This window comes from Alligator sinensis, unplaced genomic scaffold (genome assembly GCF_000455745.1).
Source record: "Alligator sinensis unplaced genomic scaffold, ASM45574v1 scaffold565_1, whole genome shotgun sequence".
In the NCBI taxonomy this organism is placed as follows: domain Eukaryota; kingdom Metazoa; phylum Chordata; order Crocodylia; family Alligatoridae; genus Alligator; species Alligator sinensis.
In genome coordinates this window covers 1,070,392-1,089,226 of record NW_005842234.1, presented here as the reverse complement: position 1 = coordinate 1,089,226, position 18,835 = coordinate 1,070,392, and the positions used below count along the sequence as shown (strand labels likewise).

The following is an 18,835-nucleotide window of genomic DNA, read 5'->3' as shown; positions in this document are numbered from 1 at the left end:
TTCCTTAACTCGTCCTCCTGTGCATAGGTATTGCAGTACATATGGTATGTAACATCATATGCTGATCTGAGACCTCTGGCATACCTATGTACAAAAGAGAAGCAAGGTAAGGACACTGGGCATGATTATGATCTAATTCACCCTGGTTTTACACCAAAGCGTTTCCTTTGACTTCAGTGGAGTGACTCCAGTTCTATCTTCGTGCAAGTAAAAGAGAATCTGTCCCTATAAGTTCCATGTAGTGCTGTTGAAGAATATACTTTCTACCATCACAACTGGCTGTTTGCTGCAGTAGAATGAGGCTGTGATTTTCAAAGCATCTTAATGAGTTAGGCGCTCAGATTCCATTTACCATGATACTTAATGATTTCAGGCTCCTTTGAAAAATCACATGCTTAACACTGGTTTGCTATTTTCTAGTTAATATCATGTTGTGTGTTTATACAACACTGCAGTAGTAGGTTTGCAAAAGCTTTAGAGGAATGTTTTTATTTTAAGAAGTCCTTAGGTAGGGATCAAATTTGGTTCCATAATATCATATCATGGAGAGTGGCCACATTGCTTCTGCCTTGCTTTTCTTTTTATTCTGGCTTTCTAGATTTATTCTGCCACAGAGTTTTTCCTCACTAGACTTATTTCTGAGCCCTTCCATTTTATACTTTTTAGTGAACTGTAACTAACTAAATTCCATACACAGATAGCCCAGTGGTGCTGCCTTTACCCTAGCTCAGTAGTGCCTTCAAGTGGCTTGTTGATTCAGCAAAACTTAGGGTATGCTCACATGACCATAATTGCATTGAGTTAAAGGGAAGTGGAACTTATTACATATCAGCAGTTTCGTGGATATGGTCCATATGCCTGCCCTTACTCCAGGGCAACTGGAAGCTAAACTCAGGGCTAAGTTACTCAGTGTTAGCTTTCCCTTAGTATAGAGTAAGTGTGGGCGCACAGACAGCTGCTGTAGAGCAACTGATGTGTAGTAAGTTTCTAGTCCCGTAACTTACTGTAATACATTTGTCTGTAACCTTACTGAGACAAAAATCTCATTGATGCCCAGCCATTTTTCTTGGCTAAAATGCTTATTCAGATTGTTCTCTTATTTGACAGCTTCACAGAATAATTAGGATGTCAAGGGGGTTTGTGGTTTTCACATAAAATGTGCTCATTTTGATTGGATCCAGGATTATTTTCATGGTTTAGAGCCCAGCCATCATAGAAGCAATGTGTAAAGGTCTTGACCCTGCTAATATTAAACCCAGTAGACAGTGTTAAGTATTTACCTGTTTGTGCTTTAATGGGTATGGTATATCAGCTATGGGTCAGATCTTACCACTCATACTATGTATGCAACCCCCCAAAATTTAAAACCTCACTTGGCTTGCCCATGTGTAACTGAAAGCAGAATTATTTAGACAAAGCTAATAGGAGTAGACAAATGTGATGTGGCTATTTAGGACTTCTTTTTATTAGTTACTTAACACAGACCAAAGAAAAAATCCTGCTTATTTGTAAATCACCAAGGACAAATTCTCCCTTCAGTAACACTATATAACACAAGTACTGAACAAGGCTGAACCTTTGAACAAGGCTGGTGATGTCTCTCAGAATGGTGTCAGAACCAGTGTAGCATAATCCAAGCAGTAGAACATGGGACTGAGTCTCAGGAGAACTGTATTCCCAGCCCTCAGGAGGGCTCTGTTCTGTGTGTATGTGGGTTAGTCATTTAAGTGCTCTATGTCTCAGTTTCCCGGTTAAAAAAGAGTAATGATATCCAATGTTTTGTTGTTCTTGAAAATGAGTGAATGAAAAACATCTTGCTAAATTATATAATAGTTTATCTGAAATTGATATAATTAAACCTACTTGCTTTTTTTGCAAGTATATTTTTACGCACAAGTTTATTGGTTTGAATTTTTTTTTTTAATTTTCAGTTTTAATTTTATTATGGTTTAAGCTGCAAACAGCACTCTCATCCTCAGCAACAATTTATAGGTAATGTTTTTAAAAGTCACTGAACTACCTGGATTAGAATTAAATTCATGTTTAAGTGTATGCATGTCTCCAGCTATAGAAGATAATTGTGCACACCTCATTGCTCTTTACTTCTAAATGTTGCTGTGGTAATTTACCAGGTAATTTCAGAGGACAAGTTCTAAATTACTAGTAATTTCATAAAAATTAAAATATTGATACAGACTTAATGGGTGAGGGGGTGTTCCCCTCAAATATGCAGAAGTTAAACACTCATGAAAACATTTAAAACAATTTAAAAAAAAAAAAAGGGGGAGGAGAGCATGAACTTTAAAGTCCTTTCAGGCAGGACATGTTCACAATTTAGTCTGCTGTACAATAAACAAGTAGTTGCTATAGCAACAGATAAGTTGCTTTTTACATTATAATCTACAAACCGCATTTCCTTAACTACGTTCACCAAATTAAATTTAGCATGGTTATTTTTTTAAATCTTTTCTCAGTCTAAGACACTATAACATTTTCCTAAATTTAATAGGGACCTTATCATTCTGATCTTTTTTTAAATATACAATACTAATTTTAAAAATTCCAGTTCCTTGGCTGATTCTGGGTAAGCAGAATAATAAAGTAAGTGTTTTCACTTTAAAAATACATTGAAGCACTTGTTCTCTTCTCCTCCTAATACCTTTAAGAAGCCTTTTATCCACTGAGAATAATCTCACTCTGGGATTTGTTAGTCCAGACTCCTGTTCTAATCAAGAATCCCATTGCCATGGGGACTAGTCACATAGGTAAAGCTGAGCATGTACCTGTGTAAGAGTCTGCAGGATCTGGCTATGTGAATTGTGTACTGCAGGTAACAAATTTCTTTTGACTTGAAGAATTAGCATCAACTCTATGGTGCACCATGGAGGTGGGAAACTGCTGCAGAATACAACCTGGGTATAAACGGTCAGCATAGGAATGTGGTCCGGTGGAGGTGAAGTGGGATGGGGAATGCGATCCATTCAATGTGATCAACTGTTTTTGTTGCTATTGCCAGCTCCATGCAGAGATCTAGGCCAAGATCATGTTTGCTATGTTTTTAAGAAATCCTGACCCTGGTTCTCAACAGCCTGGAACTTTGTGTAGCTATTTATACCTTTTCCAAATGAATCTAAAAAGCCACCTAATCAGAAGGAGCTTTTCTCACCTGCTTTGCACATCTGTTTTAAAAAAAAAAATTATACAAAGTGAAAGCCAGTAGAGAGAGAAGCCCATTTGCTCCCTGGGTGAGTTACCTTGACAGTTATCATCTTCCTGCTAAACTCCTTTTTTGGACAACATTATTGAGAAGAAGAGACAACTGACTTTCAGTGTCTTCAGATGTTCTTGGATTTTTTAAATGTATTAATGAATGACCCTAATATTGAGCTTTGGCATAGCGCTTTTCATCTCTAGGTCCCAAAGTGCTTACAAATTTTAAAGCAGAATCTATTCCAGACTTACAACCTAGGTCTTGCCCTGCATGCACTATAGCCAGCATACTATCCAGCAGCACAAAGTCCTGACCTGTTTACACTAGTGTAATTTACATCAGTTTTGTACACCAAGTAAATTACAGAGGGATCCAGAGTGGGCTGACAACATTCTTTCTGACCCTGGGTACTGGTAGTTGAAAGTAGCAGGTAGCATTACAGTGTGTGGCCACTAGGTGGCAGGGGAAAAGGTACTAACCAATTTGCCTTGAGCAAAGGGCTACTCCTGAACAGCTGTAAACCCACAACACCTACACCAGTGTAAATTACACTGGTGTAGTTTTACGCCAGATTTTAACCAAATAATTGTGTGTGCGGGCCGGCTCCTGGTCCCGTCCTCGCCAGGCGCGAGCCGGGCCCGTCTGTGTGCACGCGGGCTGTGGCCGGCAGCCCGGGCACACGGGGCCGGAGAAAAGTCGCGGGGTGGAGTAGTACGCTCGAGCTAGAATCAGTCACGGAGGCGTAATGGTCGATTGAAAAGATTATTTACTTACACCGGAGATGGTCGCGGTGCAGGCTGGACAGTTTCCAGGTACAGCTCCGCTTCAATCCTCGTTGGAGGACTCTAAAACTCGGTTCCCAGGATCCTCGGAGTGGTTCAGACTCCGTGGTTTCGATAACTGGGTTCTAGGGTAGGGATTTGTCTGGACTGCGATCGGTGACGGGGAGAGGCTAGAGGCCGTTGGTAAGTGGTGCCCCGGAGTTTGCTAGGCTCCGGGGGTTCGGCAATTGGAGCCTCTATCGCCTTCTTAAGAAAGACACGCTGGGTTCGAAAGGACCCACAGCGCTTAGAGATCCGTCTCTCCGTCTCTCTCTCTCTGTCTTTCTCTCCAACTTGGGCGGAAACCACCCAAGCCTTTTGTACGGCTAGCAAGCCAATAGCTAGCCACCACGTGTGCCTAAATTAAGACCGGCCAATAATGTGGCTCAAATCTCAATACAACTGGCGGGAACTCCTTTGCAGCGTGCATCACTGTAATGCAAGAGTAATGCACAATGCAAAGAAGGCTACAGAACGGCGGGAAACACTTTTCTGCATGCAGGTTCTCTATAACAACAGAACACTCCATCGTGCAAAAGAGCTGCAATTCATCGGGAACATAATTTAGCGGTGCCAAAGCGCACACAATCAAAAAATCCACAACCTTGGGTTGTGACATTATGTACCAGATTTGGCCAAATAACCCTGGTTAAAAGTAGTAAAGATCCATTCAAATATGTCGTATGTTCCAGGCATTAGGTATATGTGGGCCATCTAAGTCCAGTGCATATAAGATGGAAGTAATTAGTCCTTGCTGTCTGAAATGTTTTCTCCCTCATTAAGAAATGCCGCCACAGATGAAGTCAGCTGAGATGCGAGTGTTCACAGTGCTTAGTTTTTTTGTGGGGGAAGGGCAGAGCAATCATGATGGGGGCCTTCTGTCCTGGGATTAACTTCCTTTGCTGGTCAGACAGACGTGTTCCATTGACTTTTAGACTACTACTGCATAAGATCCATCTATTCATTTATGCTTTTTACTCTTGGGTGTTTGGGAATGAAGGGACCAGATCCCATTTCACCTGTTAGATGCCCAAGTACGGTCCTTTTCCACACTGTTCTGATGTCTGAAAAAACATTAACACACCTATGATTGTACCACCACATCATCTTATTTTTAAGACTAAGTTACAAAGAACAACAAGCAGAACCTAGTCACCATTTGGGTTAATTGTTTTTCACGGACTTGAGGAGGATGGAATAGGATCACAATTAAGCACCTACATTTATTTAGCCACCTTAATAGGTAGAATAAAATCTGTCTCTTTTATAGAAAAAGAGGGCCTTTTATTTTATTTTTTTTACATTGATCAATATTATTTGTTTAGTAGGTTTTGGGGAAGGGTGTTTTTTCAGAATTATGCATATGCCCAGAGATCTTGGTATTAGGTGCATTTTATAAATTAATAAATAAATATGCTCATTTGTTTTAGAATGTCTATTGTTGATTTGGGAACAGTAAGCTCTTGCAAATCTCAGCTTTAACCTTGCCAATCACTATATTCCTGTAAGTGCACGGCAGCTATTTGGAACCTTTTCTGGGTTGGCGTTGGCATCCTTTTGCTAGATTACATTTATGCATTAGTACCATCTGTGCCTGCTGTACCTTCTGTGAGTTAGCCCTGGCCAAATGACTGGCATTTATCTGGAAGTGCTCTCAAAAATAAATAGAGAGAGAGAGAGAAAGGGAGAGTAAAGATGGTACCTAGAGCTTTTTGCTTGCTGCTGGCAGTAATGGAACTCGGGGAAGAAGGCCCACCGGTGAGCACAAAACATCTGCAGCTGCTGTCCCTCACTTCAGCTGTTGATGAAATCAACTGTACTCTTCCTGAGTCTCTCTCTGAATAAAATATATTCCTTTTTACCCTGGTACACAAACAAATTCCCCATCTCCCACCCACAGCTTTTAAGGGAAGGAATATACTGGCACGGTCTTAAAGAAAAATCAGTTGCCATGCAAAGGGTATATATTTATTTAATATATCCTTGTTTCATTACTTCAGCTTAGATGTTATGACTAACATGGACTCAATTGGTCAGTTAATATTGAAGGATCTTTACATATATGGATATATGCAGTAGCCCACATGTCTTGGGGATTATTTTGTTTTCCCTTTTAGAATAATCTGTTGCTTTAAAAAATTAAGTGGAATATAGTCTGATGATTTTATTTTTGATGGAAGAGGTGAAAGGATATGCATGTTAGTCTCTTCCTATTTTATACAACTTTAAATTGCTGATTTCTACTATGCTGTGAAATATCTGTTCAAAACTGTAGCTTATTTCCCAGTGTAAAAGATAAAGAATAATGATAAACAGGAACATAATCATCTTCCTTGGGAATTCCTGAGAGACTCCATTTTGCATAATCCAAGCCTTCATTAGTATCCTTCTTATGTCCTCATGTAATATATGATCACCATGCCATATGGGGGAAGACTCAGGATCAGGGTCCTATTGGGACCAGTCTCTATCTACTCTCACCCCTATCCTGCAGCTGCCCATGGAAGTCCATCACAGCAAATTTCTGTATTGATCAGAATCTGTGTGCCCTTCACCCAGTCCTGCATCATCCTGAGCTGCTTCTCTTTTGCAGTCAAGCTATATATTTCCTTTTCAAGACTTTCTGTGTCTATTAAGGCAGAGGCATGGTTTTGCCTGGGTATGTTTATACGTAAACAGGCCCTGAGCCTTCAAATTCCATCTGTCCTCCAGGGAGGGAATGTCGTCTTAGCAGGGACTCCGTATCAATCAGTGGAACTCGCCCCGCAGTGAAGGAAATCCCTGATAAGGCTGATGGAATGTTAAGGCTCTAGCTCTGTATACATGCATACTTGTTTATAGCAGTCATCCTGCAGAGCTATATTTATTTTTTCAATATTTGGGTCCTATTGACTTTTTTTCAAAAGCAGATAAACAATTCTAAGAAATTCACACTTTAAGATAAATTGTTCTTAGCTCCCTTATTCACATAAACGTAGTCCATTCATTTGCAGGTTTATAGATGAGCGAAGTTTTACCTATTTAACTAACTTGTGATTTAAAATCAAATTGGTTTAACCCATGTGAAAGGTAGATACGGATGCTCTCACTGACATAAGCCTGGCATATTCTATGTTATTTTAAACAATCTAGGAACAGGTTTAAGTTAAATCAAAATAAAGTAATTGTTAATCAAAATAAGTACATCCACAAAGGGATTTAGACACAGTTTAAAAAAATATTTAAATTAAACACTAACTTCTGTGTGGAGACAAAACATAAGGAACATAGACTCCTCTCTAAAACTGAAATGCATTAATAACAAAAAGAGAGAATATGAGCACCACTGGCAGATGGGCTAAGGAGTCATCTCTGAATCAAATACCATTCCCACCGAGACCAATCAATTAAGAGCTGCACTCTACAATGGGATCCGTACTTGTGGTTGTCCAGACAGATATCCTCATCAATGCTGGCACACTGTTTCTCATAAGTTAATCATTTCCTTCCCTTGCCTCTCAAAAATAAGGATGACCATACAATAATACCTTGGCAAGAAATGTTGCTTGGTTATTGACAGTATTACACATATACCTATCACTGTGCACTTCATTTCCAGTGCTTTTACTGATGATCTGACATTCTCCAAGTAAAATAGCTTGTGGTATACACAGCCTGTCTTCTCCATAGACCTGTCCATCTCCAGCCACAGGTTCTCATTATCAACCTGTTTGTGTTCACATAGGCAGCCTTGCACTAAGGAGCTATTACAAATATTTGCTTCCTGTCAGCTAAACTAATCTTTCTCATCAGATTAAAATTAAACCATAAACATAATGTGTAGTGGCTGTTTTTTCATTGTCTTCAAGGTGCTAAACAAAGAGGGGTCCTGGTCCCTGACTGGGGTTTCTCTATGCTATAATCATATAAATAATGCTCATACCAATGACCTCAGCTTTTCTTAACCCATTAAGGAGTAGCCAAACTCTCATCCACATTCCTCCCATCTTGTTGAAGCATTTTGTAAGATGACATGTCTGCAAAAGCATACCTGTTTGGGGTGAGATGTTTGGTTTCTTTCACCCAGTGAATTCACTACCAACAGGTGACTCCTATACCATTGACAGTCATTTCTCAAGGCACTGAGCTAAAACATGCTCTTCTGTTAAAAAAAAATATCTCTTGGGAAGATGGACTGAAATTTGCCTTTGCCATGTGCCTAGCCTCTGGAGAGTGGTTGAAAATGCATATTAGACGTTAATGTTGTTGGTATGAGTTTTCTACAAGGAACGCTGCACCCTCAAACCTGCACAGTGCCAAACACATGACACTTGTGCATGACAGCTTTAGAAGGGGTGGGTAATTCCTGTCCCCTGATCAGACAACAGTCCATTTTAACAGGTTTTCGACTATATTTATTCTCTTGTCATGAAAGAGCTCTTTTATTCAGATGTTCTTAGACAGATGGTTGCCACTGTGTTGCTGACTTCTAGGATAAGAATGTAAATAATGAAAAGATAGAATGGCCAGTGAATTTAAGCATTTTTCTACCAAACCTGATTCGGGTCCGATTTACACTAGTTCTACACAATACAATCTCATTGACTTCAGGGTAGTTACCACTGATTTATATCAGGATTAGGAGGAGGAGATATAAAGATCTCTATATATTACTTTTTCATTTTCCAGTGACCAGTTTCTCTGTGTGGTAGCTTTTGTATCAAGACAGTTTTCCCTGGAATTCAAGATATGATTTTGCTTTTTTCCATATGCTCCGTGTTAAACATATGCTATACTTTATATTTAAAACTAGCAGTAGACAAAAAAAAATCCACAAAGACCACTCTACAAAAATGTTTTCTCCATTATTGAATGTTTCTGTGTCTATAACATTTGGGGGGAAAAGAAAGAAATTTGAAGATAATTTCAGGACATAAAACTTGTAATAGATCTGGAGAAAATGAACATCTGCTTCATGTTTTCAACACATCAAACTTGTCAGGGCAGCCTATATCATAGAAATCATAGACATATACTGGTGATCCAATTGTCCAATTTTGGAGGTGCGGAGGGGGGTGCTTTGTCTCATTATTTTATAAATTCAACCTTTGAATTGTTTAAATAACACATGAACTGGGCTCCTCTGAAAAATTGCAGTGATATGTATTTAAAATGACCAATCCCTGACATCTGTGGGTGTAGAAACTTGCACAGCTCTGTGAAGGCTGTTTATCAGGGATGTCATTCGAAGGTGAGCAGAGCACATTTAATTGTCTTTTCAGTTAAATTCTCTAATTGCCCATACTGGTAAGACCACAGGTTGGCATGATAGGTCAGCTCAGCAGTTCTAATGCTACTGTGTTATGTCCACGTTTGTAATTGACAACGTGCTAAGATGGAAGGGGGTTTTGAATTAGGATATGCCAGAGGCACGATACAAAGGAAGTGTGGCTTGCTTTACAGGGATATACTACCTATCTCCTATCTTGCTACTTCAGGGAAAAATTTTCTTTTGTGATCTATAGAATGTGGATCTCTGCTGATGTACTGCTTTTTGCCTATGCATCTCCTCTTCTTAGCAATATGGGTTCCAGGCAGGGAATGAACTAAATTTAAATGTAGTATAATTGACCACAAATACGTACCAAGTCTGAATTTAGCCCAGTCACTTAAGGATAGGCAATAGAGATGCACCTTGCAGACTGGAAATGTGTGGTGTACTCAGTGGTAGTAGCATTTTTTTTTATTGTAGTCCAACCCAGTGTGTTTTGTTTTTTAGGGGAGAACAAGTATTAAGAGCCAAATTCAGTATCTGGATATTATGTGGCTCTTACTGCAATCATGCTGTTTCCATGGGAGTGGCCCATGTGTTTGCAAGGGGCAGATTCTGGATTTAAGTTGTTGTGAAAAATCAAACAGGAACTTCTCATTAATTTGAAATGTTTCTTTTTCTGATCCTCCTGCTACCTTCATTCTTTCTGTGTGTTCAGGTTTATTGTACAAAGCCAGTATTCATGGTCACTTGATGACCGCTTTTTCACTAAGCACTGCAGGCTGAGTTTATACCTGTGACAGGCTGTTCTAGTCAGTGATGATGCCTTGTGTAAGTGGACATTTGTTTTTATGTGAATATGTGTTCACATTGTATATCTGAGCTCTCAGAAATCAGAAAATGACAGTGTTGAGAGTGTCTATGCAACCCTTTTGTATGTCATTACAATACCATCCTCAGTTACAAAATCCCATTATAATTTTCCAGTAATACAGCATAATTTGCTGTGTTTTTTGCAATGAAGCATCTTCTGATACTTTGTGGTGTTCTGTTTTCGTCAAGCAGAGGGCACAAAAGTCAGTTGCCTACTTGAGTATAGCTGAGAGCCAGGGAGTACAAAGGTAGGCTACTTTTACATTTCCCAGACTATTTGTTGGCTGTTACTAATCTAAGTCTTCTAGCATAAAAAACAGCAATCTAAAGGCTGGTCTGACTTGAGCCAGGGGCCCCAGGAGGCTGTTGCAACTACCAGGGATCAGGAGAATGCAGTGAGAAGAGTGCAGAAGACAGTGCTGTATGCCCCCCTCTAAACCAGGCAGATGAAAAGTGACTTTATTTAAACAAAAGGGGCCAAATCCCTCAGGAAAAACTTGGATAAATGCACCATCCTTTTAATTCTCAATTGAAAACCCAGTGCCAAGTCATAGGTGAAAATGAATTTAGTAATTTCACCTTTCTCTCCATTTGTTAGCATCACAAACTGACACAGCTGACCTAGAAATACTTTGAGGCAGGGCCCATTTTATTTCTGTGTTTGAAGAGTCTTTAGCACAGCGAGGGTCTAGTTCCACATTACATTGAGAACATAGTAAGAGCACTTTATATGTGAGTGTCTGTACATTAAAGCTCATTAACTTGTGCTAAGTGCTCTTTGAGGGTCTTAAAAGTAAAACCACTTCAGGTAAGGGTTCACTCTGGGCTGTGGTATCTAGCTTGAGTTAGGGTAACTTTAGTCTGCCCATGGAGATAAAATGAGCAATTATGCAGTCCTCCAGCATCCCAGGATGCACTGTTCCCAGCTCCCACTTTATCCCCAGAGCAGGGATAGAGCCTCATCCTGGCTTCTAGCCAAGCCTCTGCTCATCAGTCCTCTAATTGCAAGTCAGAGCTCTGCAGGCAGAAATGGTATTAACCCTAACTGTTTAACTGCTCATGGTGGATGCATGCACTTTGATGCACACCTGTTTTAATGTGTGTTAAAGCTTCACAAAAAAAACCCATGCATTTTCACTAATATGCATTAAAATAGGCTAATGTGCCTTTTTCAAATATCTCACAATGGAAGGCACTTTTACACATGCTCTGAGGGTGGGGAGGGCGGCACTTGAATTAGAGCAGATCTCAAAGCCACTCTAATTAAAGCACCACTGCATCTCCTGTGTCAACATCCCCATACTTAAAAATGGCATTGAGGGTGCTTGAACAAAGGTCGTTCGACAGCTTTAGTTCAAGCACCCCTGCCCCCATTTTTAAGTGCAGGGACGCTGATACACGAGACATAGGAGGCTGCTGGAGCACAGCAATTGCCATGCTCCAGCAGACTCAATTGCAGTCTCCACGCTCATGTATAGGCACATGGAGGTACTAAATTTAATGTGCATTAGCAAAAGCATGGTAATGACCATGTAGATGTGCCCAATATGGTCTTATTTTAACACTTCTTAACATTCCCAGTATGGTCTAAGCATAGTGCAACTTCACACTCTGGGTGCTAGTCAATGAGGAGGGCTCCAGGCACTACAGTAATGCAAATAAACGTAATGCAAAATAATTTAACACAGTTGCATAATTTAATGCAAAGTAATTTAACACATTTACTGGGACCACACTAACAGATGTGTGTGAAGCATCACAATACCTAGCTGTATAATACTGATATTAATGTAGTTTTATAAATCCTCCTCTTTTATGAAATTATTAGTCGTCATTTGAAAATTATACATAAAGATTAGTCAGCCATGGGAAAGACTCTACTCCACAGTCATTTTAAATGTGGCTTTCCAATGGGGGTTTATATTAAGGACTTGAGGCTTTGGCCCAAGCATAAAGGATTCTAAAGTTGCTACTTTCACCACAGCTCTGAACAGAGGATATTTGTGCTCAAATAGCTGTACCTCAGATACAGAAGTTTGTGATTACTAATCCAGTTGGATTAAAACACATGCCTAATTATGCATCGTGGGGTTTTGTCTGTAGTTATTCTAGGAGGGAATGTTGACTGTTTGACATGTGTTCATTGTACTAGGGAAGCTGACATTGGTTGGGAGGTGGGGAAATAGCTTGGCATTCAGATTCTTTACTAGACCCAGTGGTCAATGTCATTAACTTGGAATTCATTATAACTGCAAAGAATCCAGCTATCAGATATCACCACAAAAGGCTTTGGTTGGTGAAGTGACAGCTGGATCACAATGGCAACTAGAGGGCTGTTATATACAGTATGCATGCATGTATTTGTGTGGCTGAGTAAGATTTCTGCTGAGCCTGTTTTTCCACCTACAAAGCAATCCAAGTCTGAGCTGTTAGAACCATGATGCAGCTTTGTTCTACCTGATGTGGTGGCAGGTTTGTAAATCACTCCCTTAAAAAGGAAAGTCATCTGCACACCGTGCACATTGTGCAGGGGGAGTCACATTTCCCCAAATTTATCAAAAATCATTTTTCTCAATTCAGTGTTTGTTAAAAATGGTCTATTTAACATCATAAAAGCTCATGCCTCTTTACAAATATATAGCAAGACTCTGTCTCTGCTTAAGACATTTATCACTTACAGGGATCAAATACTGTCACACATTTTGTTCCAGATGTTTAACTAATGTAAATTATTTTGTTTACTTCTGTGGACCTACTCCAGAAGGGCTTCCTTGAGCAAAGGCTTTTTGGATTTACCATTAAGAAACATTTAAGTCTTGCAAAATAGAGAGACTTAGGAAGGTAAGAAGAGGGAGGATGTGGGAGATATTCCTGGATTTGAAGGCCAAGTGAGTGCATCCATAGCTGAGAGAGAGAGAGAGACCACCTTAAACAAAGAAGGGGAGAAAGACGATGAGAAATTGCAGCAATGTATCTTGTATCTAGTGCTTTTCAAAGGAGGGGTAAATGTCATTGGGGAAATAAAGGCATAGAAAAGTAAAGGGTTAAGAGGAGCATTTACAAGCAGAGGGTAAGAAGGGGAAAAAACTGTTAAGGATCTGTTCTAGAGGTGTTAGCTCTGAGAAACATGCCCATGTGACCTATTTGCCACTTTTAAGTTCTAGAAAAGAACAGATGTAGCCCGATTTAGACTCCATCAATGTCAATGGAAAAACTCCAGCTGGTTTTGGAGCAGGCTTACCTTGCAATTCTACAGGGCACCTCATGTTATGGGAGTAGGAAATGTGTTTGTTTCCTACAAGAGCATGTCAGAATTGGTTTTAGTTAACTTTTGAATTTAATGAAAGGGCATGTCTCAATGCAAACTTTGTGTGGCCATCAGCAGAGCCTTCAAACAAATTGTGCTGTTCTTGGCAGCTGATAGTTGCCTCCACTTAGTGCTCCGTATGGGCTTAATTGGCTCTATTGAGTGGCAGTGCCAGTAATCCTGTCCATATGCTTATCAACCTGCCTGCAACACTTTGTAGACACAGCTACACTGCTTCCAGTTCAGGAGGAAACCTGCAAAAAGCAGTACAGCATGCTTGATTGTGCTATTGCCAGGCCACAGTTAGTTTGCAGTGTAGACTTAAGAAGACCACTTTGCACCAAAGGGAATACTCATTTCTTTTCTTCCTTTGGCAAAAACTGGAAGTACTCACGAATGTAAGAAATTAGTGACCAGTCAGTTTGTAAAGATTTTTTTTTAATGATGTATATGATGTCTCTACTGAGCTTTCATTATCTCATAACCCACAATCTCATACTTCCTAACATTCTGCCTTTGCAAATAAGATTATAGTAAACTCCACAGAGCTGCAGTAGTCCAGGGTGGAAATAAACAAATAGAAGGTGGAAAAGTGAATCAGTACTTTCTATCTGTTTCCCATATGACTTCTATCCTTAGGGTGACCATAAGCCCTGGCAAACCAGGACGGTCCTGGCTTTCACAATCCAGTCCTGGTCCATTGATCAAAAGTTGCAGAACAGAGTCTGGAGGGAACTCTTCAGTCAGCCCATCTTGCTTGCATGTAGCAACAGTGGTGCCCGCCTCTCTCCATCCCCAACAGACTCCTTTCCAGGATTTTTGACCAACTGGCTGGAACTGGCCTATGGAAGCTGGGACTGTCCTGGTTTGCCCAGGATATATGGTCACTATATCTGTGCTGGTTCTTTCATGGAACCTTCTTCTAACAGAAAGTGAATCTATCTGTTCATGTTCTTGTGCCCTTTCCCAGCCCTGGGGGCTCTGAGTTGGGTGTCCTTCCTTAGGTCCATAAAATGACTTGTGCAGAGTAGGTAGTCTGCTGTTTCTGCTCTCAGTTCCTTCTCAGTCATTTTAGCTTGTATACTTGAGGAAGTAAGTAGATACTTTTTTCTAACTGGCAATGAAAAGGAACCTGGTCTAACCTGGTGGCTAGACCATAATTAAATCTGAAGTGGAGTAGCAACCATTTGAAGGGGTGATGAAGTACTGACTGCATGCATTGTAAAAGAGATTCCCAGTCTTGTCAGAGCATTGGATATTCTCACAGAGGCAAAGGTATTTCCACATGAGGCAGATGCCTTGCCAGGGTATCAAATGGATGGAAAAATGGAGGCCTCACTGAAGAAACGATGAGACACAAGCAGGGACTTTCCAAGATATTTTCTCACCTTTTTCTTTGCATAAGCAATTCTTGCCTGGCATGAGGAAATCAACAAATTCCTGCTCTCTAGAGACAGGAGACCTCCAACTCCGCTGAATAAAATATTTGCTGCAATCTCCTTTGGAAGCAGATGCAGCAAATAGATATGGTTTTATTCCTCCCCCAGCTCCCCCCTCTCCTTCCCCATCCAAACCCCAGGGCCCAGGCAACCAATTCTGCATTTCATCATCCAGACCTGGAAGGTTGACTCACAAGAGAAGCAGCTTGTCACAACTGTTCCCCTTCAAGGCAGCAGATTATTTGGAGAATCGCTGAATAAAGCAGTTGTGGAAAATATGGCAGAGGAAAAGAAATGCTCCCTTTCTTCATCACCAAAAAACCTCTCCAGGCAAGAATATAGAGGCAAAACATAATCTGATAATACTCTCTCTGCTCCATCACATTGTTTCCTTAAATCCTCTGTTTATCTGTCTACATCTGCTGATTAGTCATAAAGTATATCAGCTTGAACTTGGATCAAAAATTCATCAGGGCAGGAATCATCTCTTCATTATATGTCATAAAGTACCTGGTCCAAAGAAGTCTGGCCACCAGAGGCTAAATGGATGTAAATATTAATAGATGGAGTTCACTTCAGTCTCTGGTTGGCTGCAGCCATTCTCACGTTGGCAGGCATTTACATTTCCAGTCCCAATGATGGACCCTCTGTGGGAAGAAAAGCTGCACAGTGTGAAGAAAAGCTGGACAGTCTCAAATGGTGCTTGAGACTGGACAAAATTTATCTTTTTTTTTTCTGTTGAGTATAAGTAAGGAGTTATGGAGAGGGGGGAATCATTTAAAAAAATACAACGGTTCTTTGCCTCTTAAAAGTAAGGATCTTGTCAAGGGCTCTTTTGGTGTTACATGATGTATTGAGCTACAAAACCTTCTCAGTCCTGGTTTTCACAGGGTTAAACCACTGATGTACTTGAGGGTTTTATACACTGTAGTCACAGTGTCGAAATGTCCATATGTCCAGTTTACAAAATAAGCATTATTAGTAGGGTGAAAATCTGCTGTTAATAGCATTTTCCTGAAGCTGCCAGCATACTAAAAATACTAGGGATAATGCTCCTGATTCCTCACCGTAGAACATCAAGCATTGTCATTTACATCTGAGTAAAGTAGATATAAAGTGCTCTAAGATTGGAATACTAACATATTCCCCCAACCTATTTTGTGTACACTGGGCATATCTACAAGAGATGCTATGTTGCCATAGCAATAAGCTACAGTGATGTAGCATTGGCAGGCACGAATTGTAACTCCAACACTACTGTGCAGTAGGGTCGGAAATGACCTGTGCACCACCAGGACTGCGCGGTAATGATGGTTACTGTGCAGTCATTGGTTACTGTAGTAACTTGGTTACTGATGGTAACTGTTATAAAGCAAGTATAAATGACTGCACAGTAACAACTACGCAGTTGGATGCACATGTAGATGCGCAGGTGAAAGGCTTCAGTTCCAAAAAGTGTGTAAGCATGTACTTTAATTTTAAATATTAAATATATATATATATATATATATTATATATTAAATATATTAAATTTTAAATGTGCGCCAAAGTCACATTCCCTTTAATGGGGTTTAAGCACATGCATTAGAGCTTTGTTGAACAGAGATAGACAGCTGATCCTATTTTCATTTTTCTTTCCTAAGTGACTATGAAAGCTAAAGGCAGTGAAGAACTGGGCCCACCAGTGCTAGTCTCCCCAAAGATAGATTGATAAAATTAAATTTGAATTAATGTAACAGTTTGAGATAGATGGCTGCAGCTGAGCTGCATATTTTCTCATATGAAATATTTTTTTCTGACACTGCAACTCAAAGGCTCAGATAGGGAGTTTCTGTATTCAAAGAGCCATATTCAAACAGCTTCTACAACTTTCTGCATCTCCATTTTCTTTACTTCTCTGCCCTTTGTATTTGCCTGCTTGAGCCATAAAACAGAAAGGAGTATTTCGAATAATATTGCAGAAATGAAATCAGAACCAACACATCTAGGTACCGCTGTTTGCTATCATGTTCTGTCCATGACAGTTGCATGCTGTTACTTTTAATCCAGAAACTACATTTCTTTTGATTCAGACATTCATTAGAAAAACCCAGACTTCTGAACTTTAACTACAGGTCAGAGATTTGGTGAAGAAATTGTGGGATACATGCACACATTCCACGGTGGCTAATAAATCAGTTACATGTCCTTCCAGCTAACTCATGTTTACAAAAAAAATCCTAGAGTAAAAAAAAAAAATCCTTACAGAGCAGTGTTTTTCAAGCTGCGGTCCACAGACCCATGGGGGTCCACATACTATGTCTAAGGGGTCCACAAAAGATGACTACGATCAATCAAAAGTATGTGAATACCCACACTTACTGTTCAAAGGGGTCTACACCTCCATTTGAAATTTCCAAAGGGTTCTGCACTTCCATTCAAAATTTTTTAGGGGTCTGCAAATGAAAAAGGTTGAAAGCCACTTTTATAGAAAAAACAAGCAGCACTGTTCAGTTGTATTTGGAATTTGTAGTTATACAAAGACTTTTTGGATGGTTTCTTAATCTAGATCAAAAATGTAGCAAGCATTGCTGTTAGGGCTTGTTGCCAGTCTTGTCCATTTTCAAGGGGCTTAGGCTAAGTGGCAGAAGCGTTGCTAAACAGAAAACCCCAATGCCCATTTCTGAGTGACTGTAATGTGAACTTTTGCAGATGAGACAACTAACTTGGTCAGCAAATAAAGGAAGCCATGAAACACAATTAAACCAAGCACAAGGCATGAAAAGAGACAAGAGAAGACCATACATTAAATAATTCATATACAGTATATCAGGGGTTATCAACTGGGGGTACTTGGACTGGTCCTAAGGGGTACTTGCGGGCAGGTGGGGATGGAGAGCCACTGCGTTCCAGGAACAGAGCCGGGGCGGAGTGAGGGCAGCGGCGTCCTTCTGCAGGGTGGGGAAGTTTGTACATGGTGGTGGCCACTGCCACACACCAGCCTGATGAGCTTCCCCGCCCTGCAGAGGGGAACTGCTGCCCTCACCCCAGCACAGTGAGGTTCCCTGCCCCACCCCAGCCCTGCTCTTGTGGGGCAGTGGCACTTCATCCCTGCCCACCCTGCACGTAGTCCCCACCTTCCTGCTTCGTGCCTGATCATGCACCATACCCACTCGGCATCCAGCCGTGGGGGGGGGCGGTGTATGTGAGAGTCTATGTTGTGCTGTTGTAGGCAGCCAGATAGACTTTGGGATAAATGTTTGTTTTTGTGTTTTGAAGTACAAGTGAAGAAAAGGTTCAGCTGTAGACCTGTTTCTGCCTCTTTTATCAGTAGCCTACCCACAAGGTTACCTGTAATCTGTTAACAGGGTTAAAATTTACCTCCTCATGTTAGGGACATTCCAGCCAGTAATTAATTTCCTTCCTCCCTTATGTCCTTTTTTGAGAAAAAAGGTTATCTGTAGCTTTTTTTACTATATAATCATGTCGAGCTGTTCAAAGTTTTCAGGATTATCACTGCAGAATGCTACATATAGATTTCATAGACATGAGGTCCCTTCCAGCCCTAATGTCTATGAAATCTGTGAAATCTATATGCAACATTCTGGAGTGATAATACTGGAAACTTTGAACAGTTCAACATAATTGTTACTACAGCAGGTTTATTGCTGCTCTGTTCTGTGAAAAATGGTGCCATGCAGTGTGACAATTCACTTTTCACATGATGCTTAGTGTCAAAATGTTCACATAAATATGGTGGTCCATGGAATATTGTTTAGGCCCTGATCGGGTCTTCAGTTTGTGACTTGCTTGCATTCTTGTGAGTAGCATGACCTAATTAGGAAATATTTATTGCTACTAATAACAATGGGCAGGTATGGTGCTTGAAGAGTGTTCATAGATTCATAGATGTTAGGGTCAGAAGGGACCTCAATAGATCATCGAGTCCGACCC

The 18,835-nt window shown here is 40.3% G+C and overlaps 1 protein-coding gene across 4 annotated transcripts in view; it reads left to right on the top strand.

The window, feature by feature from the left end:
* The window catches only part of ANTXR2 (ANTXR cell adhesion molecule 2), a 185,346-nt gene that overhangs the window by 151,940 nt on the left and 14,571 nt on the right, over nucleotides 1–18,835 (top strand). For 3 of the 4 annotated variants that reach the window (XM_025208515.1, XM_025208516.1, XM_025208514.1), the window contains one exon: nucleotides 10,349–10,404. The exons of the other annotated variant lie outside the window; for it this stretch is intronic. In XM_025208515.1, the coding sequence (XP_025064300.1) occupies nucleotides 10,349–10,404 (56 nt within the window). The remainder of the gene's footprint in view (nucleotides 1–10,348; nucleotides 10,405–18,835) is intronic. 4 annotated transcript variants of the gene reach the window in all.